Below are 23377 nucleotides of genomic sequence, written 5' to 3' on the forward strand. Positions count from 1 at the left end.
GATAACTTTGTTTCTATAAAATGAAGTGGTTGTCTCAGATGTTCAGTGCTGCCCCCAGTAACACTTTATTATGAACAAAATTCTACAAAATAGTTGCCATTAAAAATCCGATGACCACACTTTACATCGCTACAATCTCTAATAAGCATACAGATTTTTAGAAGTGTCCAGTGTTCTTGCCTGGAGAATCCCAGGGATGGGGGAGCCTGGAGGGCTGCCGTCTATGGGGTCGCACAGAGTCGGACACGACCGAAGCGACTTAGCAGCAGTGTTCTGTTCATGAAAGGCAGTTGAGAAAACGCCTACGCGGTACACCATTCTCGTAAGCATAGAGAGGTCAAAACAAAAACCAGAATGTCAAAAAAAACTGAAAACACTGCACAGAGAGAAGACAAGTCAAATAGAAACGTGGCCTTAAAACACAAGTTTTCATTAAACGGAGTAATGTCCGCGGTAAACTGAGACTGTCTGCAGTGGCAGAGACATCAACTACGCTGTCAGTCAAGAGGCAGGGGTCGCTCTAAACTGCTGCCCACAAGAGCAGTAGCTAATGTCACCATGCACCTGAAGGCAAGCTGGACCAGAAATTCCAGAGGCACGCATGTAAGCTCGAGCTCTTAGCACCAGACTTCATGTGGTTTACTGACCTTTAGAGAAGGTGTGAAGAACGGCTGAATACATCTTACTAATAATATAGCCCTATGGCAAACCTGACCACCAGTGGATGATAATTTTTACTATTACTCCTTCCTTTCACTCCTCTGTATCGTAAGTTCTAAACTCAAGATAAATTATGTGTGTGTGCTTGTGCCCAGTCATGTCAGACTCTTTCAACCCCATGAACTGCAGCCCACCAGGCTCCTCTGTCCATGGAACTTTCCAGGCAAGAATCCTGGCGTGGGTTGCCATTTCCGTCTCCAGGGGACCTTCCCAACCCAGGGACTGAACCCCTGTCTCTTGCATCTCCTGCAATGCCAGACAGATTACCACTGTGCCACCTGTACCCAATCGTTATCTCCTGTCTTCTTTTTCAAGGTTAAAGAAGAAAAAGAGTCAAGGTGAAGAAACTGGCTTGTCAGGCTTAGGAAAAATTTCCAGATGCCAAAGAAAACTGGCCTTCTAGCTCCACAAATCTTGTAAAACAAAAAGTCTATGGAATTAATCAGACCAAACTGCCAGGCAATGCAGTAAGAATTCCACACACCATCAACTGGTCTGAGGTACAACAACCCAGCTGAGACACATGGGTAGGACAGACACAAACTCGCATTCTATTAAAGTTTTCGTAGAATTGTACAATACTAGGATAATATAGCAGCCTCTTATTGCCTAGTAATAGGAACAATAAAACCATCCAACTTTAGGGCTACAAGAGCCCACTCGTGACAACTCCTGAGGAGGTCAAAGTGCTGACCTCGCTTCCTGATTCACGGACAGGCGCTATTCCTGGGACTACAAGGACAAGGGGATGCCTGTGTTGGCTGCCCCTGGTCTCCTGGAAGATCCCCTGGAGGAGGGCATGGCAACCCACTCCAGTATTCTTGCCTGGAGAATCCTATGGACAGAGAAGCCTGGTGGGCTACAGTCCATAGGGACACGACTGAAGCGAATTAGCACACACACGCACACACACTGATGAAAAGTCAAGTCAGATCTAGAGAGTTCAATGTCAAATGAGCCAATGTGATTCTATTACGATAGAACAGGGAGAGTTTCTTGGTTCCAAACAACGATAGGGAGAGTTTCTTGGTTCCCATCTTCAGAGGGTCAAGATGCCCTGGGGTGGGCACCTACCTTACGTTACAGAGAATTTGTATCACTTTAAGGAGTATTGGGAACTTGGAGTGGATCATGAAAACCCACACTACATACCTCTCATTTCCAAACTGCTCTCCTCCACCACCTTTAGGCTAAAGCTTACAGGGAAAAAGCTAAATTCTTAACATGCTATGGATAATAACAGGGCAGAGTGAAACGTGAAAGCTGGGTCTTGGAATTTCCCTATGACTTGTTTCAGATATCTACATTATGCCATATTTTAGATCCTATTTATGTTACATAAATGTATATGTTCTAAGTAGACCGGTTAGAATAGGGAGGAAAGAAAAGTGAAAATCGCTCAGTCATGTACGACTCTCTGTGACCCCATGGACTGTACAGTCCATGGAATTTTCTAGGCCATAATACTGGAGTGGGTAGCCCTTCCCTTCTCCACGGGATCTTCCCAACTCAGGGATCGAACCCAGGTCTCCCACATTGCAGTTGGATTCTTTACCAGCTGAGCCACCAGGGAAGCCCAAGAATACTGGAGAGGGTAGCCTATCCCTTCTCCAGGGGATCTCCCCGGCCCAGGAATCGAACCGGGTCTCCTGCATTGCAGGCAGATTCTTTACCAACTGAGCTATCAGAGAAGCCACAGAATAGCGAGGATGGGTAACTATTTGGTAGGATGACTCTAAATGGGTATTTAGGTAAAAGTTAGCGTGAATACCTTCTTTCAAAGGTTGAGAAACTGGGGCCTAGAAATTTCCTTACCTATTAAAAATATTTATAGTTGTATAGCTCTTAAAATGTTAGTCCTAAAGCTGCATCTTCACTGATTTTAAAATTTTGAAAAGTTTGTTATTTCCAAATCCCAGGGTGCAAAGTCTGTAAAGTCTATGGATAGACGATACAGACAGGAAAAAAGAGCTCAGATCCACCGTAAGAGCTAAGACCCATCGTATTTATAAATTTTATACATCGTATGTATAAATTTCAAGAACATGAAATGAAATCCTGAGTCTTTCTACAGAGCTCCTTTTCCTCTGAAAGTAGGCCACTTCCTGCCCCCAGACCCACTTCCTGTCAGCCAAGGCTGCTTAACAATACAAAAAGCGGACAAACCAGTCTTGCCTGTGCTCATAACTAGAGAAAATCCTGACCTTAGAGCTGGAAAGGAAATTTCTGAGCGTCCCACTAAAAAGGAGGGTCAGTCCCCTCCTCTACTTTAAAACCGGGGTTTTGGAAACAGTCAGTGCTACACCCTCCCCGAGGTTCACCAGCCGAGGCACTGCCTTTGGAAGGAGGAAACCAAGGCCGTGAGAAACCGCTTGCCAGCCCCCTGACAAACGCAAGCATCCTCACTCTCAGCCAAGTTCCAGGTCTCCGCTGTGGGGTAACCTGGTGGGATTTCCCTACCTGCCCATGGCACGTGAAAATAATATCCCTGATACCTGCTGGCTCTAGGTTTTTACGATCTTTTATTGGGAGTGTCTGTGAACAGGACTGACTTCCTCTACACTGGGAATCACGTACACCCTGTGTGTACATTTTAAACTAGACACATGGACACCACTTTCCGTAGGAAGGGGTAACAACAGAGAGAAAGTTTACCTTTTGCAAAAGAAACTTGTTTCTTCCTAGAAACAAATAATCTACACCCACCTCTGTTCTCCCCGCTCCGGGCAGGTGAAACAGATTACCATTCGAGGTTACTGTCTCTGCATCTACTGGGCTGTGGGTTCTTGATTCTGTGATATACGTCATTTCAGCTTTACTAGGTGTGTCAAACGATTTCAGCACTGATTTAGTTCACTGAAAAGGGAGGTTAATCACATCCACAAACTTAGGATCCCATAAAAGAACGCAAAGTAAGGGACAGGGCCAAAAGGGCTATCACATGCTACAATGGTGTTTAATTCCAGGCTCATAAAACACAGGAAATTAAAGGCCTATCGACTAAACCTCATTCCACCTCGAGTGCACTGTTTTCTTAGCAAATTTAGAAGTTTGTGAACAGTTTTCTAATCCAGTGGCGGGGAAAGCTTGTGAAAGAATGAAACTGTCAAAACAACGTAATTCCTTTGCTAACCTGATGTTTTAGCGAAGAGCATATGAAATAACCCACGCTAAAACCTTGTACTGCTAAAACTTTGTACTATTTCTTAAATAAATCATTGCCCCTAGTTAAGGTCACATGTGCTGTGGTATTATTACTAACTTCTACACTGGAAACAGTGTTAAACAGTATTTCTCCTGTAAGGAGCTTTGATAAGATGTACTTGAACTTGACCAAGAAGTCTTTACTTCTACCATCTTTCAAAAACAGAGACCCCAACCAATGGTTTTTTTTTTTTTAATCCAAGCTAAAAAAATAAAAATAAAAATCAGCAAACAAAATCTGCTTTGAGTAAACCAACTTCAGCTGAACTTGTGCTTTTAAATCACTTTGTTTCTGAAATTATAGGAAGTTTATAAAAAAATAACCTCTTCAATTTATACTTTGTCACAATCAAGTATGTTACATCTGGAGCGGGATTATAATTCTGTAGGCGGTTCCCGGACGGGAGTGAGGAGACCTGGAGGCTGCTTCTCAACCCCGCCCACCAGCCCCTGCAGCTCTCCCCGCTGCCTCATTTCCTTCGGGTCTCACCTCCTCCCACCCCACCCCCAGTCCCAGCACAGACTGCACACTCATCTCTTCAAATGGCTGCTCAAGATTCCACTAAGTAATGCCCCACCCTCGTGTGCTCACTTCCAATTTTCAGCTTCGAGAATGCAGCTATTGAGACAATGACCTATTTCTAGTTGGGTCACCCCTTCCCCCACCAAAAAAAAAAAAAAATCGTGGGAATACAGAGTCACAGAGGAACCAGCTGGGAACAGAGAGTTCTGTGTGTTTCCAAGTCACTGCAGTTCTGACCTGAGTCTCCTTTAATAAAAGGTGTGTGGAGGGTGAGAGGGCCCAGGTGGGGTTAAGTCAGTCCCCCATCTCGTCAGAGCACCAAAGGGCTAAGAACTGCGGTTCTCCTCTGGGAGTCCAGATCCTGGGGGGATCTGGTGATTTGAAAAAGCGATGGCATCTTTCCCTTCTGCCCCTACAACGTGCTTAAAAAAAAAAAAACACACACACACACACAACCTTTTTATTTTAGAAAACTGGAAACATTCACAAAAGCTCCAAGACTCCTGACTCATCCACTCTACCACTTAAAAAAAATTTTTTTTTGCTGGTACATTTTAAGACCATTGTATATCACTTCACTTGTAAAAACTTCAGTATGTAGCCCTAATGGACTTTAAATATATTTTAAGCTTGAAAAGTGAAAGTGAAGTCGCTCAGTTGTGTCTGACTCTTTGCAACCCCATGGACTGTAGCTTACCAGGCTCCTCCCTCCATGGGATTTTCCAGGCAAGAGTACTGGAGTGGGTTGCCATTTCCTTCTCCAGGGGATCTTCCCGACCCAGGGATAGAACCCGGGTCTCCCGCATTCCAGGCAGACGCTTTAACCTCTGAGCCACCAGGGAAGCCCCATTTTAAGCTTAGATACATATATATAAGCATACACAAATACAAAACCACCATGTCCCATCATAGCCCACAATTAAAAACTATTCCTTAGGTGGAACTAGTGGTAAAGAACCTGCCTGCCAATGAAGGATACGTAAGAGATGCAGGTTTGATCCCTGGGTCAGGAAGATCCCCTGGAGAAGGAAATGGCAACCCACTCCAGTATTCTTGTCTGGAGAATCCCATAGGCAGAGGAGCCTGGCAAGCTACAGTCCATGGGGTCGCAGGGAGTCAGATACAACTGAGCGACTTAGCACTTATTATTATTAAAGTTTAGTCAATGTTCAATGGCTCCCCAATGAACTGCCTCAAAACTATCTTTTTACAGTCAATTTACACAAATCATACAATGCCCTCTGCAACTTTGTCATCTTATTATATTTCCAAACTGCCCTGTTTGGCCAGTTTCTTAATAAACATCAGGTTTCCCCCACCCTATCTCCCACTTAAGAGTCCCACCCAAACAGCAATGTATTTTGTAAGCAGATACTTGAACACCCAACGAGCAACATCCATAATTATGTAATCAAGGCAATGAAACAGCTTGATGAGAATACTAATATATATTTTCATAAATAAAGAGGCAGTTCCAATTTAAAACTTAGGTTCTGAGCTACCAAGTGATCTGTGATTCAGTTTTCTCTTTAAAAACTTAAAGAACAACGTTGGATATGTTCCTAAAACCTGTTTTACCAAAAAAATCGATAGACATAGTAATGGTACAATAGGCAAAATATTATTCAGAAAGTATAAATTTCACTAAAACAAATGCTTGAGAAATGATGGAAGAATCCAAGCAGATATTGCAAATGACTATGCACTTATCACCAAACCTATTGTGAAAACAGGTTCCTGGAGAAATGTCACCTTGGCTCACAGTCCAATGCAACAGTGATTTACCAAAAAACAACAAAAAAAGTCACATGCTGCCAGCTAAGTCACTCCGCTCCGGGTTTCAACTCTTCAACCAAGAAAAGAATCAGTGAAAAGGATATAAGTAGCTGCACTTCTTGGCAAAGCCGGGATGAGAGCGGACCCCAGCTCCCATCCCCCCCAGACAGCAGGTATCTTTCTCCACTACAGTGTAAGGGTCTTGAAAGAAGGAACTGCCCCCATCCTGCTCACCAACATATTCCCAGGACTGAAATAACCCAGCATACAGTAGCTTCTCTACTTGCTGAATGACAGATGAATTTTACAGAGGGTTGTGGTGGTATTCATTGTGGGAACAGGAGAAAAAAGGAGGCAAAAAATCTATTGTATTATTAGGCTGTTTAAGTCAGGGAAACAAAAAAGGATGCCCACCATGAGGTATGAAAGCTTTTAATCAGATCAGAATTCACTAGTTCAAGTGGAGTGGCCACATTTACACTGTCCTCTGTGGTGACAAAGAGGAGACACTGCTACACTGTGCGAGGCACAGTGAGGTCCTCCCGGGACCTCACTCTCAGAGAGGAGGAAGGGCTCGGGGCCAGAGAGCGGCAGGCACGCTCCCTACACACCGACCCTTCTTCCCTCTAGCTGCCAATGAAGCAAGCACTTAAACATCTCTTCCAGAAGCAGATAATGATGCCCCCACCCCTAAACCACTTGGCTTCTCACTCTGGGGCCAGGAAAGACAGAAAGCAAAGAAACAAGTTTATATGTTGCCGTTTTGCGTAGAAATAAGTTGAAGTAAACAAAGCAGTAAGGGGTGGACAGTAAGAGAAGGGGCTCTTCTTTAGCCAAAATGCTCCCAACTAGGGATCAAATTATAAAACCATCTTCGCTCAAACACTCACACATAGACAATAGTTAATTTTAAATGATCGGTGATGGAAAAAAAGCAACCCATTCACATAACATTCTCTTTCCAACTCAAATATCGGGTACAAATTGCTTTCTTTTAGCATATGCCAGAAACCTGTCATTATACAATGGCTGAGCAAATGTGACACAGGAGATACCACCACTTCCCTAGAGAAACAAGATCCGCAGAACACCAGCCTTGTTTAAAACATTACCACAGTGCCAGCCATGCCCGCTCCTTGGTGATGAAGTTCACAGGAAACGTCCAACTCAGGCCTGCGATGCGCTGGACGCTGGCTAACGAAACGGATTCTTTGTACTTTGACAAAATAGTTTTAAAAATTGGAACCAATGGGGTGGATCCGTCTCCATACATTATTAGCTTAGTCATGAAGTAGATAGGAAGTTATATCAAAGGCTCAGCAATAATTAGTTTTATCCTAAGGCAGAGATTGGCAAATTTTTTCAGTAATGGGCCAGACAGAAAATACTTCAGGCCTTGCGGGCCATTATTTGGTGGCTGTTCTATATTATTGTTCTTACTGCTTGGAAAAACCCTTCAAATTGTAAAAACCAATCCTAGCTGGTAGCCCACAGGCAGAGGCCTTTCCCTACCCCATCCAAGTGGAAACAATGGTTTATGATACCTGAAACAACAATTTTTTTATATAGACAGTTTTAAATTGATCATCTCTCAGGCAAAAATAGAAAAGAAAATTACGCTGTGGGTACTGACTTCAAATCTAATAGAATGGAGAGCAAAGTCTAATGCTTATTACAAAGTTTCATCCTTTATCAATAAAAGTCCGGTCAGGGTCAGAAATTTTTCATTTTGCTTACAAGGTTTGTTTTCTCAAGTATATTAGGTTAAAAAAATAATTATTATGATAACACAGTTTTTTCCATTTCCTTTGAAACAGCATTACTGTTTATCCATGGGTGTTTAAACAGGCTTGGAGGATGGAATGTGAATCGTAAAACGAGGAAAACAGTAGCAACCACTGCTGGTGCCTGAAATGCCCTTCTGCTTTTGGGCACTGGTGAACTCCTATGCATCCCTCAACACCCACCTGAGGCATCTCCCCCAGTTGGGAGGCTCTCCAGGGCACATAATATTCTGTATCTCTATTACCATACTCACCATACTGCACTGCAATTGTCTACATACTGGACTCCCCATCAAGGCAAAAACCTCTTATTTTTATAGTCGACACCTAGCACATAAGGGCATATAATAGGACTTCAATAAATGAGGAAGGAACCCATGTGATTTACAAGGGAATTCTGGCAATGAGAAGACAGAGGATGAAAAAGAGTATTCCCTTTCACTAAATAACTCAAATGTTTCACATTGCTGTTTTCCCTGGAAGATCTATTGACAAATTTCACCTGGCTTATAACAACCCAGGGACAAAAGCCCTTAGTTTTAACTATAGGTTACACTGGGAAGTTTGTAAATTACGTTTCAAGGGAGAAGCGTGCATAGGAAATTGAAGTCTACAATACTGGAAGAGAAACTGTTTGGATTTCACAGATATAAGCTTTGTCTCAGTTTATTTTTTAAACCTTTTATTCTTTTCTTTAACTTAAAAAAATGTACTTGGTTGCACTGGATCTTAGTTGCGGCGCATGGGCTGAGTTGCTCCATAGCATGTGGGATCTTAGTTCCCTGGCTAGGGATCGAACTCGTGACCCTGCATTGCAAAACGATTCTCTACCACTAGACCATCAGGAGGTCCCCTGTCTTAGTTTAACTTACATTCTTTTCACTTAAAAATTTTGTTTTAACTTTCACTTTACAGATGAACAAATAGAGCCTCACAGAAACTAAATGGCTTGCCAAAGTACAGGTAAATAGCAAATTACAAAACTATTTTTACAGCTCTTTGCATCTTTATTTTATTTGGAAAAGTTATGTACATTAATTATACTGGGCTGGCCAAAAAGTTCATTTGGGTTTCCCCATAAGATGTTAACAGAATATATATTAAGTATTTCACTTAAGTCAAAAGTCTCTAACTCATAGCATAATGTTTATTTTTCTTTCTTAAAAAAGAAAACTATTTACAGAAGTCTGGAATAAGATCTTTATTCTTTATGTCAAAAGCCATAGATAGGATCTTAGAAGCAAAATAAGGCAACTTTCTGGTATCGTCAATAGATATTCCATATTTAATTAGTAGTGGCAGATGTACAGAAAGCGCTGAAATTAAAAACTAATTGAGTAGTTGAATCCCAAGTGTAGTTAGTACTGAAGTTAAATAAAACATAAGGGATAATTCAAAATGTATTCACTAATTTTCAAAAAAAGACTGAATCCTACTACTTCAGATTTGAACTGAAATGTCTAATTATTGTAAGAAAGAGGTATAGTGAATTATCCCAAGAATTCCCAAAGTGTCAGACTCAAAGTTTAAGTTAAAAAAAAGTAAAGAATTATATTAACTAGTGTGATATTGCTTTCTTTTTCTAAAATGCAAGAACTAGTAAAATTATTCAAAATGTTGTTAGAAATTACAATACTATTATTTAGGATGGTAATTAAAAGGAAAGGCCAGTGTGGAAGGATAGAAGAAAAAAAAAGGAAAAAGGAATGAGATCTCTTTGTTCCCAGCCATTTAATAGGAAATGTTGGCCTCTTTTTCCCTTTAAAAACAAAGAGAGCCAAAATTTGAAAGCTCGCTGGTCACTGCCAAATTAAGCTCTGCAATTGAACTCCCTGCAGAGAAAAGTTCAAATCAGAGAGACGCTCTGCACCATAGCTGGGCTTGCCTTTCTGCAGCCTCAGCCCCATCCAGTGGTCTCCCTTTCCCACCCTGGCCACATTCCAAACACCAATGTCGGCCCCCGTGGCGCTGGAGCTGGGACCATGTATCTATGCCCTGAGTGCCCCTGAGGCGCTGGGATTATACTGGCCATCGCTGCCCACACACAACCACCAGTATCAACCCCACCAGGACAGCCGCATCGCATTGCTGGGGCCCAAGAGAAAGGAATATATAAAAACTGTCCTTTTCCTATGAAACCATCGGTTCCCAGACTCTGGGAGTGCATTGGAGCCGTCTGGGGAACTTATTTAAAGCACAGACGTCCAGTCCTCCTGTCCCCAGAGATGGGGATTCAGCAGAGGGCCCAGGAACCTTCCCATGTCCAGATACTGGCAAACACCCTGAAGTCAGAGTCCAGTACTAAATGAACGCTCGCTTTTAACAATGTGTGTCTACAGTGTGCATGTACACTCAGGAGAAACCTCAAAGCCGCTGGGCCACCTTTAGTTGATGTAGATTCAAAAATACTATCATTGGTGAAGTCCGGTATTTGCAAGATATTTGACAGCAGGCCATGGTGAGAATCATGAAAGAAGGTGAGTTTTTTCATAAGTCACAGTCGCAAATTTATTAACAACATGTACCCACCAAACTCTTGGCCTCCCCTCTCACACTCGATCCTTTTCCAGGTTCCTTATCTCGGAGGATGGCGTGAATGGCACCGCCATCCACCCAGTTTCGAGAGCTGGCGCCCTCTGGCCCAGCACAACCAGCCCATCACCGAGCCCCATCAAGGTCACCTCCCAAAGAGCTACCAAACTCATCTTGTGCTCCCCACCAGGTCCCGGGGGCCACTGCCTCTCAGCATAGTGCCTCCCACCTCCAAACCTAACTCTAAGCCTAAACCTAACTCTAACACTAACCTGAAAGAAAGTGCTCAGTTGTGTCCGACTCTTTGCAACCCCGTGGACTGTATCCCACCAGGCTCCTCAGTTCATGGAATTTTCCATTCAAGAGTACTGGAGTGGGTTGCCATTTCCTTCTCCAGGGGATCTTCCCAACCCAAGGATCTAACCCGGATCTCCCGCATTGCAGGCAGCCGCTTTACCATCTGAGCCACCAGGGAAGCCCTATTCCTAACCCTAAAGGCAGGTCTGACCAGGCCACCTCCTTCCAAGTCAAAACCCTTCAGAGCTTCCCTGGAGGTAAGCCCCCACGGGGCTGTTTCCAGACCTTCTCCTGGAAGCCTACATTCACCTACTCTTTCCCACCGCAGGGCCTGGGTACAAGTGGTTTCCGCGGGCGGGTGTGCCCCCACCTGGACACCCTGCACTCTAGCTTCTCAGCACAGGCAGTGCTGTTCGTGACCCCCAGCCCAGGGCTCCCCTGCAGGCACGCCTTCACACCCACTCAAGTTACCCCACGACCACTGTCTGTCCCTCCCACCAGACTGGAAATCCACGGCAGCAGGCGCTGTTTCTGCGTCTGCTCACCAGCCTCAACGCCAGCATAGTAAACGAGTGCTGGACAAAGGGATGGGCACACAGACCCGTTCCCTGTGCCTTCCACCGTGACAAGACAGACGACAACGCCCAGCCCGCGTGTCTCACCAACACGTGGGAGAGTCTCAGCTGCTTAACTCTCCATCTGGGTGCGGTGGAGTGGGGGAGATAGAGAAAAGTGACTCCACGTGTCCTGGGTTGGCGGGGAGGGGGGATGAGAGAGGTAGAAAACGTATCACTATATTCAGTAAACTCTGACCCTGTTAAGATCCTTAATGGAAAAGACTACAGAGTCAAGAGGCAAGGGCATCTCAGAAATTATCTGATGACTCTAGCACAGGGCAGGATTCCGAACACACTTTCAGTTTTTCTACTGAAGGGAGTTGATCTACTTTTACATTAGAAACTTCCATATCGACACTTCAGGGCTGAACGGCTAAGGCATCACGGGTGCCACTGAAAGGTAGCTCGGGCTAAACTTCTCAGAAAACAGCTGAGAGCTTGGCCTTGACACAACAGCCTTTTCATCCCTAAGCCTGACTGCAGCGGCTTTTCTTCCTGCCGCCCCGTGGGTCCTCTGTCACAACAAGGAAAGAGGGTAGGGGAGCGGGGAGGCAGCAGGAAGGGGAAGGAGCCCGCGGGTCACCTTCAGTCGACCGTGGGCACACGGAGCAGGCTTCCTGAGCCACGGCCCTGAGCACCCAGCCCACGTCTCTCCCAGATGAGAGACACCAACCAGGCCAGAGCGGCCAGCTGGGCAGAGGGCGTGGTGCCTTCTGGACCTCAAACCATCCTCCTTGGCCGTCCACCCGTCACAGCCCAGAGCAGCTCTGGGAAAAGCAAAACCAGACGATGGACCACAGCCCTGCAGCGCCCGGGGGACCAGCTCAGGGGACTGAGCAAGACTCCTCAGTCCGCCTGCCCAGTTCCATACTGGCTGGCTTTTCTACTCAGCTGTGTCACATGTTACCTAAGCCTCTTTCCCTCCTGGATGGACCCAGCGAGTTTTCCAGGTCCCCTTCCCAGCGTCTGCCTGAGCCTGGGCTCGGGTCCCAGACTGTAAGCTCCCTGAGGACAAGATCTGTTGCAACCATCTGCGCAACACTTTGTGCCTGGCACCCAGAGACGGGGCCAAGGTGCTCCCTGAAAGCAGACGGGCAGTCTTCTTAACAAGCAGGACCGAGAGAAAAAGCAGCAAATAGATACCATTTCCTTTATATAGTTGTTTTGCAAAGAGTCATCATCCATTGACTATTCAGACATAATCAAAAATATTCTGCTGCCGAATTCAAGGGGCCAGAGGCAGCCCAAATCCTGACTCTACAGCCAACTTTACGGTTTGCCCTCATTTGTGTTGTTAAAAATCACCATGGGAAGTCACCTACCAAAATTCTTGGTTTGGGCTTGAATAATAGGAATCAATAACTGTTCCAAGGACACACCTGCAGAGCTTGCTGAGGATGCATCAACTTTAACATCCAAGGAAAGAGCAAAAAACAACAGTAACAAAAACTAGATACACTAACAGCCTTAGATGGCCCATCAGCCAGTAAGCTCTTAAGGACCTGCAGGTGGCCCTCATGGGATCCACATGGACAAAGAGTTAAGCGCATTCATTTTACAAGGCAAAATCTCCAAGACCCTACTCCACCAAAAAGGTAGGAGGCAGAAACTTCCCATGGTCGACAGCTGTGGCTCTCATAAAAGGACACCTCACAATACCACCTGCAAATAACTGTTAATATTATATAAAACATAGTCTTTCAAAATCTTACTCTGGGTTACTGCGACCCTAACATACAAGGAGGTTACAAGTCAAGAATGGCCACTACTATCCTTCCTTAAAGAATTCAACAACTACTTTGTCAGAAAAACCTTGTTAAGTTTCTGGTCCATCGTAAAGGAACTTTAAAGTCAAATGAAATAAAAACATACCTGCCCTAAGAAACAAAGAAAGAGCCTTAAAAAGCAAGGCCACTCCCACACATGGTACAAGGGTGGACTCTGTGGACATCGTGCTAAGTGGAGTGAGCCAGTTACAGAAGGACAAACGCTGTGCAATCTCACTCATGTGGGGCACCGAGAGGAGTCAAAGGCAGAGAGACAGAAAGGAGAGGGCCGGCTGCCAGGGGCTGGAGGGAGTGGGGAGAAGGAAGTGAGTGTTTAAAGTGCACAGTTTCCGTTTGGGACGAGGAAAAAGTTCTGGAGGTGCACAGTGGTGACCACTGCACGGCAATGTGCACGTACTTAACGCCACTCAACTGTACGCTTAAAAGTTATTGAGACGGTCAAGCGAACGTCATGTGAACTCCACTACCAAAAAACCAAAAAAAAACACACGCCAGAAAAAGAACAAAAGCCAACTACAGATCTTTATGAGAAAGAAAAGTAGTGACTGACAGGAGATGGGTATACCGACTGTTATCTAAGTGATTATTTTAAAAGCTGAACTCTCAACATCTTTTCTTTAGTGAAAGCCACACACCAGGAAACGTTAAGTTCCTAATCACTGCGCTGAGTAACACAGAACAGGGCTATGCCTGGAGTAAAGCACCATGTTTAGGTCCGTTTTATACCACAGGAACTGTAAAGCCTGAAGGTCATGTGCCAACTACCAACTGGAAATGAAAAGAAGAATTCAGTGTAGGAAAAAAAAAAACTGTCTGCATTGTGAATGAATCATCTTGGTGATGTAACTGAGGGGAAAGCGCTACTGGCTTCTCAATCTGTTAGCCTATGAAGGTAGTAATTTATTTAACCTAACAGTAAAACAAAACTTCTAAAGTACTCCTTTCACAGAATCTAAAATATGATGGTAGAAAACAAAACACATAAGCACTGACTACAGAACCAACTCGTTTGAAAAACTAGGTTTCTCATAAACTCCATAGGTATAGGAAGTTATGTATTTTATGTATGGTGTGTATTTTCATAGGAATCTTTTATTGTAATTTTCAATGAATCCAGATATTCTCGCCACTGGGATTCAAAACTCCAAAAATCTTCGATTATCTCCTCCCCAATTATCTGGTCACCAGTTCAGCTGTGTTCAAGCTGGTAGAACAGATACCACTTGCTAAGAAATGCTGCTCACAAAGAAGCTGCCTTGTTCGCCCAACTTAAATGAAAGCCGTATGAAGCCCAGGCTGGCCACCATCCCACCCGAGAGACAGATTCAGGCGACACAAATCAGATTCGGGGAGAGTGGGGGTAAGAGGTGCCGGCGCAGCAGCGCTAGGGGGTCAGCTGATGTTTCGGAGGTGCGCCAGGAGCCTGCTTATCAAACTCCAGGGCTGCCTGCCTTCATCTGCAATTCAAGTTCATTACCAAAGCCCTCTCCGAGATAGGAATCCTGCTGCCACCAGCAAATTCCCGGGTTAACAGAGCACAGCTTCAGTAGGATGAACTGGAACGAGGCTGCCCCCAGAGAGAGTGCCCCCCCACCCCCCCTTTAAAAGAGAGCGCCAGGGGAGGAGTTGGGGCGCGCCTGCTCCTAGACTCGGGAAGGCAGCGGGCGCGCGCCGTGGGAAGCCACCTGCCTCTCCTGCGACTCAGGCTCCTCTTCGGGGAAGTAACTTCCAGGTTGTCTTAGGACAGGGGTTTTCCACCGCCCGAAGCCGACTGAAAGGCATTCTGATTTTTCTCAAAGATCCTAACCCCAAGGCCCGGCGGCGGAGGGGGCTCGCAAACAAAAGGACCGTAGAGAGAAAAGCATCGCAATCTTGTTTTCTCCAAGAGTTCCACTAAGGGATGTCGAGGGAAAAAGAGAGGAGACGATCCCCTCCCTGCTCCTGCCCTCTCGTCCGCCTAGAAAAGAACTCTATTCTTCTCTCCGCCTCCCCCCAAAAACCCCGAAAAAGCCCCAAACCTTGCCCAGATAACTCCGCTTGAAAACCGTGCTCAACACATCCCGCCCTGCCCACACACACCCGGGGACTTACCGGTTTCGGCATTTTCGGTTCCGGACGGGTTTCCTCGCCTTCCTTGGAAACACGCTCTCCAGCAGTAGCTGAAACGCCCTTTCCCGACCTGCAGGCGGAGGAAGCCCAGTGAGCGTGCCCAGCAGCCCTCCTACCGACCCCACAGCTCCCGCCGCCCGGAGACTCGGCGCCCGCCCCGCGCTGCCGCTTAAGAACCGGCCGGGCGGGCGCCGCGATGAGTCACCGCCCAACCTGCAATTACCGCGGGCTGGGCGGGCCCAGCGCCGAGGGGGTGGCGGGGGGCGCGGCGCCGGGGGGCGGGAGCGCCGAGGCGGGGCGGGGCCAGGCATCACGGGGCGGGGCCGGGGCGGCGGGGAGCGCGGCGCCGGGGGAAGGAGCTCAGGGGAGGGGTGTGGCCAGGGGCGTGGCCCGGCGGGGGCGGGGCGCGGAGCCCGGGCGGCGGGGAGGGCAGAGGAGGGCAGGGGCGGGGAGCACAGAGGAGGGGAAGGGCGGGGCCGGGCGGGGCAGCTGCTGGTTAGGGGTCTGGGCTGCCGGCTGGGGGCCGGGCCGGGTCGGAACCGGGGTCACGGGGGGCTGTCCGCCGAGGAACTCCTCGGGGCGCCCCGGAAGCCCGCGGGATCCCAGAAGACGGAGAGTTTCACTTTGTGAAGCAACCGTTTACCCCAGGGCTGAAACCGCAACCGTCAACCCTTTGAGAAATACTTTGTGAAAATGGTCCCCGCCCGGACGCGGGCGCGGGACCCGGAGGCGCGTCCACGCAGCCCGGGCTCCGCCGGCGCTCCGGAATAGGGGCCCGAGGGGCCGGGCTGGGGCGCGGGAGGTCGCGCGGCGGCCACGTGGGCAGCCTCGGCTCCACCTGCCGCGTGTGTGGGCCGCGCCAGGGTCCCGCCGGTCCTGGGCTCCCGCGCGAACCGCCCCCTCGGCCGGGCTGCCCGCGCCGCCACACCTGTCGTCCTGTTCCGGCCCCTCCGCCGAACGCGCGGCGCGAACCCCACTCCCGCCGACCCGGGCCGCGCCCCGCTCACCCGCGGCTCCTGCAGAGGACGGCTGCGCTCCAAGCGATCCGTGCGTCCGAGCAGTGCGCCCGCGGCCCGCGCTCCCGAGAGTCCCGGGCGGGGCGCCGCCCCGCCCCGCCCCTGACCGCCCCGCCCGGCCCGCGAGGTGCGGCTCGCGGGGAAGATGGCCGCGTGGACCCCGGGGGGGGGGGGGGGGGCCGCCCCCCGCCTCCCCCCGCCTCCCCCAACCTCGGAAAGACCTCCCCTCAACCCTTCTCTGCTCTTCCCCTCGCCTTCGGAGAACTTTGCTGACCTTGACTCAGCTCCCGAGGGTGGAGGAGAGGTGCGAGATCGTCCCGCGGTGGACCGAGGGAGAGCAGGGACGTGTAAATTAAGACTGCAGGGGCCGGCAGGCTGCCACCACGGAGGATCGGGGCCTCTCGGGGTGCGGCCGTCCCCGTGGTCAGGTCATTTTGTCGTCCTCGCCCCCGGGGCCGAGACGGGATATTTTTTGAGAACCGGGGACCTGGGCCGCTGTGTCTCCCCGCGCACGTGGCGGCCTCGGCCCTCGGATTCCGCGGAGATGATGGACACAAGCATTAAAAGGCGCTCCAGAGCCCAGCGCTCTTGGTTAAAGGACACCCTGGTGGCTTCATTTGACTTGATTAACTCAAAGTTTATGGGGGGGAGGGGGAAGGGGGACAGAGAAGAAATCTCCTTAGAAATTCTGGGAATTATTTTTCTTAATTTTGTTTTTGCAAATGGTTCTCAAAAGGAATTAAACACAGAGGCGGACTTTGGTGGCCATTGGGATTTGTTGCGCAGCGATTAAGAGAGCTAACGAGAGCACCGGTTCTCAAAGCCTGCTTCCCAGACCAGCAATAAAAGCATCACCTGGGAACTTGCAGAAATGGAAATTCACAAGTACTTCCCAAAACCTACAGAATTAGAAACTCTCCGCCTGGGGCCCGAAGTCTGAATCTTAAAGCCCTCCAGGTGATTGTGATGTAGGCTAAGGGTTGAGGCCAGAAATTTTCCTGAATTCCTTTCCTGGTCTAACTCCCTATTTGAGTTGAGTAAGTTATTTAACACTTTAACATCTGTAAAATGGCATAATTATGGCACCTATTTCATAGACTTGTTATGAGGATTTAAGGAGTCAAGGACTTCCCTAGTGGTTCAGACGGTGAGACCCAGATTCCATCCCTGGGTCAGGAAGATCCCCTGGAGAAGGGAGTGGCAACCCACTACAGTAGTCTGGCCTGGAGAATTTCATAGACAAAGGAGCCTGGTGGGCTATAGTCCTTGGGGTCACAAAGAGTTGGACACCACTGAGTGACTAGCACAGCAACGAGTGGATACATATAAGATGCCTAGAACAGTGCCTGAAACACAATAAGTGCAAATCTGCCCTGGCACAGACAGCAACTAGTGACTCTGGGCAAACAACGGTTAGAGTCTCTTAGACGATGGCACCCCACTCCAGTACTCTTGCCTGGAAAATCCCAGGGGCGGAAGAGCCTGGTAGGCTGCAGTCCATGGGGTTGTGAAGAGTCAGACACGACTGAGCGACTTCACTTTCACTTTTCACTTTGATGCCTTGGAGAAGGAAATGGCAACCCACTCCAGTGTTCTTGCCTGGAGAATCCCAGGGACGGGGGAGCCTGGTGGGCTGCCGTCTATGGGGTCGCACAGAGTCAGACACGACTGAAGCGACTTAGCAGCAGGATAGAGGTACTAGTAGGACCCACTTCATGGGGTTGTAGAAATTGAATGAGGTAACGTGTGCAAAGTGTTTAGCACCATTCTGGCCTCTTAATGCCTATCCTCTCTCTGTTTGTGATGGACTGCTTTAGGGATAGCCCTTGTCTCCTATCACCCCTAGCTGCAGGTCCAGGGCATTTCAGACATCCAGGTGAGTAGGGAGGCCTTTTTTGAGATTTGGTCCTCAATTTGGGCAGGTCTGTTCCCTCTGAAAAAGGAACTTTTAAGAAGTAAAAATGTAAAGGGAACTGCATTAGTAAGGTAACTGAAAGGTATTTAACCTTCTAGTGATAAAACTTCAGGTTGGACATGTCATTCCTCCCATGCTCTATCTCCAACTCTTATCACTGCCTGGAGCCTTGTTAGTCATTTTTGGTCCCCAACTATACTGATAGGATATGCCTCTAATTTTTTTTTATCTCACCCAGGTTACAGTATTTTGTTTTAACTGGATGTTTGAAATTGCAGTAGCCTAATACCTTCTGGAGCATTTCTACACTTTACCCTTCAGGGGAATACTAAGAAATGAACTGACCTGTGGCAGTGTTGTAAAAATGAAAAAAGATCACAGGTTTTAGAAGCACACAGAGCTAAGTCAATCCTGGTTCCAACTCACAAGCTGGTCACTTTGGGCAAACCTCTTAACCTGACCGAGCTCCCACCTCTCCATCTGTAGGCTGGAGATAATGTTTATTTCATAGTGTTCTTGTGTCACTGAGTCAGACAATGTGAGCATTCAACTAACTCAAAGGCAACTTCTAGGTATAATTTTATGGCATAAGTTGAAATAGTACTTTGTAAATCAACTATATTTCAATTAAAAAAAAATCTACAAATAATGCTGGAGAGGGTGTGGAAAAAAAGGAACCCTCCTACACTGTTGGTGGGAATGTAAATTGGTACAGCCACTATGGGGAACAGTATGGAAGTTCCTTAAAAAAAAAAACAACTAAAAATAGAGCTACCATATGACCCAACAATCCCACTCCTGGGCATATATCCGGAGGAAACTATCGTTCGAAAAGATACATTCATTCCAATATTCACTGCAGCACTGTTCACAATAGCCAAGACATGGAAGCAATGTAAATGTCCACTGACAGATGAATGGGTAGAGGACACGTGACATGTGTGTAGGTATATGTGTGTGTGTGTGTATGTGTGTGTATATGTGTATGTGTGTGTATGTGTATATATGTGTGTGAATATATGTGTGCATATGTGTGTATGTATATATATATTCTTTTTTATGACTGAATAATATTCCATATAAAGAATGAGAAATGATGCCATTTGCAGCAATATGGATGGATCTAGAGATTATCATACTAAGTGAATTAAGCCAAAGATAAATATCATATCATATTGCTTATATGTGGACTCTAAAAGAAAAAAAAATTCCAAAATATAGAGACATTCACAGACATAGAAAACAAACTTATGGTTACCAAAGGGGAGAGGGAGGTGAGGGGAGGGGTAAATCAGGAGGTTAGGATTAACTTATATGCACTGTTATATATGAAGTAGATAACTAACAAGGACCCACTATGTAGCCTATAAGGGATAAGAAGCTGAAAACGAAGCTGAAAAGTGTATATATATACACTTAACTGAATCACTGTGTTGTACACCTGAAACTAATGTGCTATTGTAAATCAGTTCAGTTCAGTTCAGTCGCTCAGTCATGTCCAACTCTTTGCGACTCCATGAATCACAGCACGCCAGGCCTCCCTGTCCTTCACCAAGGAGTGGTGGCTGCCTGGGCGCAGGAGGGCCTAGAGGAGCCATCCCACGTGAAGGTCAGGAAGTGCGGTGGTGAGGAGATACCCCTCATCCAAGGTAAGGAGCAGCGGCTGTGCTTTGCTGGAGCAGCCATGAAGAGATGCCCCATGCCCAAGGTAAGAGAAACCCACGTAAGATGGTAGGTGTTGCAAGAGGGCATCAGAGGGCAGACACACTGAAACCATACTCACAGAAAACTAGTCAATCTAATCACACTAGGATCACAGCCTTGTCTAACTCAGTGAAACTAAGCCATGCCTGCGGGGCAACCCAAGATGGGCGGGCCATGGTGGAGAGGTCTGACAGAATGTGGTCCACTGGAGAAGGGAATGGCAAACCACTTCAGTATTCTTGCCTTGAGAACCCCATGAATAGTATGATAGGATACTGAAAGAGAAACTGCTCAGGTCAGTAGGTGCCCAATATGCTACTGGAGATCAGTGGAGAAATAACTCCAGAAAGAATGAAGGGATGGAGTCAAAGCAAAAACAATACCCAGCTGTGGATGTGACTGGTGATAGAAGCAAGGTCCAATGCTATAAAGAGCAATATTGTATAGGAACCTGGAATGTCAGGTCCATGAATCAAGGCAAACTGGAAGTGGTCAAACAAGACATGGCAAGAGTGAACGTCGACATTCTAGGAATCAGCGAACTAAAATGGACTGGAATGGGTAAATTTAACTCAGATGACCATTATATCTACTACTGTGGGCAGGAATCCCTCAGAAGAAATGGAGTAGCCATCATGGTCAACAAGAAAGTCCAAAATGCAGTACTTGGATGCAATCTCAAAAATGACAGAATGATCTCTGTTTGTTTCCAAGGCAAACCATTCAATATCACGGTAATCTAAGTCTATGCCCCAACCAGTAACACTGAAGAACCTGAAGGTGAATGGTTTTATGAAGACCTACAAGACCTTTTAGAACTAACACCCAAAAAAGATGTCCTTTTCATTATAGGGGACTGGAATGCAAAAGTAGGAAGTCAAGAAACACCTGGAGTAACAGGCAAATTTGGCCTTGGGATGTGGAATGAAGCAGAGCAAAGACTAATAGAGTTTTGCCAAGAAAATGCACTGGTCATAGCAAACACCCTCTTCCAACAACACGAGAGAGGACTCTACACATGGACATCACCAGATGGTCAACACCGAAATCAGATTGATTATATTCTTTGCAGCCAAAGATGGAGAAGCTCTATACAGCCAACAAAAACAAGACCAGGAGCTGACTGTAGCTCAGATCATGAACTCCTTATTACCAAATTCAGACTTAAATTGTAAATCAACTATATTTCAAAAAAAAGTATAGAGACAAGAAATGATTGCAAAAAAGAATGGTCACTACAGAAATTGGAAAATTATATCAATAAACTGAATCAACTATTAAAAATAAAATAGCACATCATATTTTGCATATACTTTCCTTATTTCTTACATTACTGAAAGCATTAAATTTTATAGTACATGTTACTTACTGTATAGGTTTTTATCTCCCCACAAAAACAGTTATACTGTATCTTATGTTTTAAAAGGACTTTCCAAGGGTAACTTAATTTCACCTATGTTAGAACCTAAGCCCCTTCCCAACCACTGCAACCCCACCTCATCCCCGCAACTTACACACAAGACTGAACTCCATGGAATCTCTGCCAGTTGCTTTGGACTGTGATGCTGAATCAGTTGTGCATTAGACTCACTAATGGAACCTCCTCCAGAAAACATGGGGCAATAAGTCTCAGGCGAGCCCGGGGATCTTGTCTTTAACAAGTCTCCAGGTGAGCCTGATATACTCAAAGACTGGAGAACCACTGACATAGGATGTGGCAGGATCTTGACAAATGGTACTTACCTTGCCTCACCCTTCACCCTTCTTTTGTGACGTTATTCTCCTGGTTTGTAAGTCCTGATTTTTGTTCACATATGATAATCAGTACCGTGGAAGGAAGTGAGAAAGCCTGAAGCCAGGAGTCTTAGATACCATTCCCTGGACTCTCCTTAGACTAGCTGTTGACCTGGTACAGCTTGCGCCTCATTTCAGGGTTTCGGTTTTTCAGCCAGAGGAGGGAAATCATACGTCTACGCGTGAGCCCAGCTGAAAGGCTGTTGCTAAATTGCTCAGTTATTCAGGCAAGGTGACAGGAAAGTGAGTTAGGGCGGCCCTCTCAGAGGCTTTTGGGCTTCCCTGATGGCACCCATGGTAAAGCGTCTGCCTGCAATGCGGGAGACTTGGGTTCGATTCCTGGGTCGGGAAGGTCCCCTGGAGAAGGAAATGGCAATCCACTCCAGCACTCTTGCCTGGAAAATCCCATGGACGGAGGAGCCGGACAGGCTATAGTCCGTGGGGTCGCAAAGAGTCGGACACAACTGAGCGACTTCACGTTCACTTTCTCAGAGGCTTTAGACGCAGACAAGCAAGAGAGACCTGTCTGCACAGAACATCCACGTCTCCTGGTCACAGACTGCCCGTCAGCCACCTCGGAACCTGTCTCCATGCTGGTGCCAGGCTAATCTCAACCAAGAGCAAGCTCACAAATAGTGTGACAGTTTCTAGCGCCTGTTACTTCTAAAGAACAGTCAATAGGCAACAGGGAAACAAGGATTTGGTTATCTGGCAGGACTCAATAACCTTGGGTGAAAATTCAGGACAGTAGGTGAAAGAGCATAAGAAGGAGTAAGTACGGCCTGCAAGGTGGTCACCCTGCCTTGTGCCTAGAGATCATTTTGGTGAAGAATCTGCCTGCAAGGCAGGAGGCTGGGATTCAGTCCCTGGGTCGGGAAGGTCCCCTGGAGGAGGGTGTGGCAACCCACTCCAGTGTTCTTGCCTGGAGAATTCCATGGACAAAGGAGACTGGCGGGCTACAGTCCATGGGGTCGCAAAGAGCTGGACATGACTGAACAACTAGTACACACACACAGGAAAGTAATCTAGAAGACTCTTGGCACGGTAATCCAGGAGGGATGGCACTGTTTATGCGATTTGAGTCTGCTAATAATTCTGGCCACGAGGTGTTCTGTTTTGTTTCTTTGGCTTACTTAAAACCTGCATAAATAACCTTAGTAGTCTTTATGTAAAAGAGTACTAATGACAGCACTTGTTTGACTAATAAAATCCCACATGTCATAGCTTATTTTATTGCTGTTTTTCTTGTATCTGATCAATTTAGGAGTTTTTTTTTTTTGAAGAAAAAAAAATAGTTTCCAGTTTCCAGCCTTGTTGTAAGATGAGGCAGTAGACAGGGAGGACCTTTGCACATCATCTACGTGGATACCCACATTTAATAGAGGAAAGAGCCCCACAGAGGCTCAACTGCCTACACTCTTGTACCCAAGCTTCTCTTGTCAAGACAGCCCAGGGACGGCATCTTGCCAAATCAGCAGGCCAGACTGCTCTGTCTGATCTTATGCCTCTCCAAGCAGACTTGGATACGTGGAACACGCCCAGGGAACATTCTCCTCTTGGGGTTCTTGTTTGCTCCTGGCTCCACCTCTCCTGTTTCCT

General features: G+C 46.8%; 1 protein-coding gene across 3 annotated transcripts in view; it reads right to left on the bottom strand.

Annotated features, from left to right (window-relative positions):
- The window catches only part of EZR (ezrin), a 46161-nt gene extending 29287 nt beyond the window's left edge, over positions 1-16874 (bottom strand). The window contains exons 1-2 of one of the 3 annotated variants that reach the window (XM_040238909.1): positions 16640-16874; positions 15332-15419 (exon numbers count right to left, since the gene is read on the bottom strand). In XM_040238909.1, the coding sequence (XP_040094843.1) occupies positions 15332-15343 (12 nt within the window). In that variant the 5' untranslated portion in view covers positions 15344-15419; positions 16640-16874. Of the gene's footprint in view, positions 1-15331; positions 15420-16277; positions 16440-16639 lie in introns of those variants that run through there. The other 2 variants (XM_040238908.1, XM_040238910.1) reach the window with 2 other exon arrangements.
- Between the last annotated feature and the right edge of the window lie 6503 nt (positions 16875-23377).

Source organism: Oryx dammah, unplaced genomic scaffold (genome assembly GCF_014754425.2).
Source record: "Oryx dammah isolate SB20612 unplaced genomic scaffold, SCBI_Odam_1.1 HiC_scaffold_4, whole genome shotgun sequence".
In the NCBI taxonomy this organism is placed as follows: domain Eukaryota; kingdom Metazoa; phylum Chordata; class Mammalia; order Artiodactyla; family Bovidae; genus Oryx; species Oryx dammah.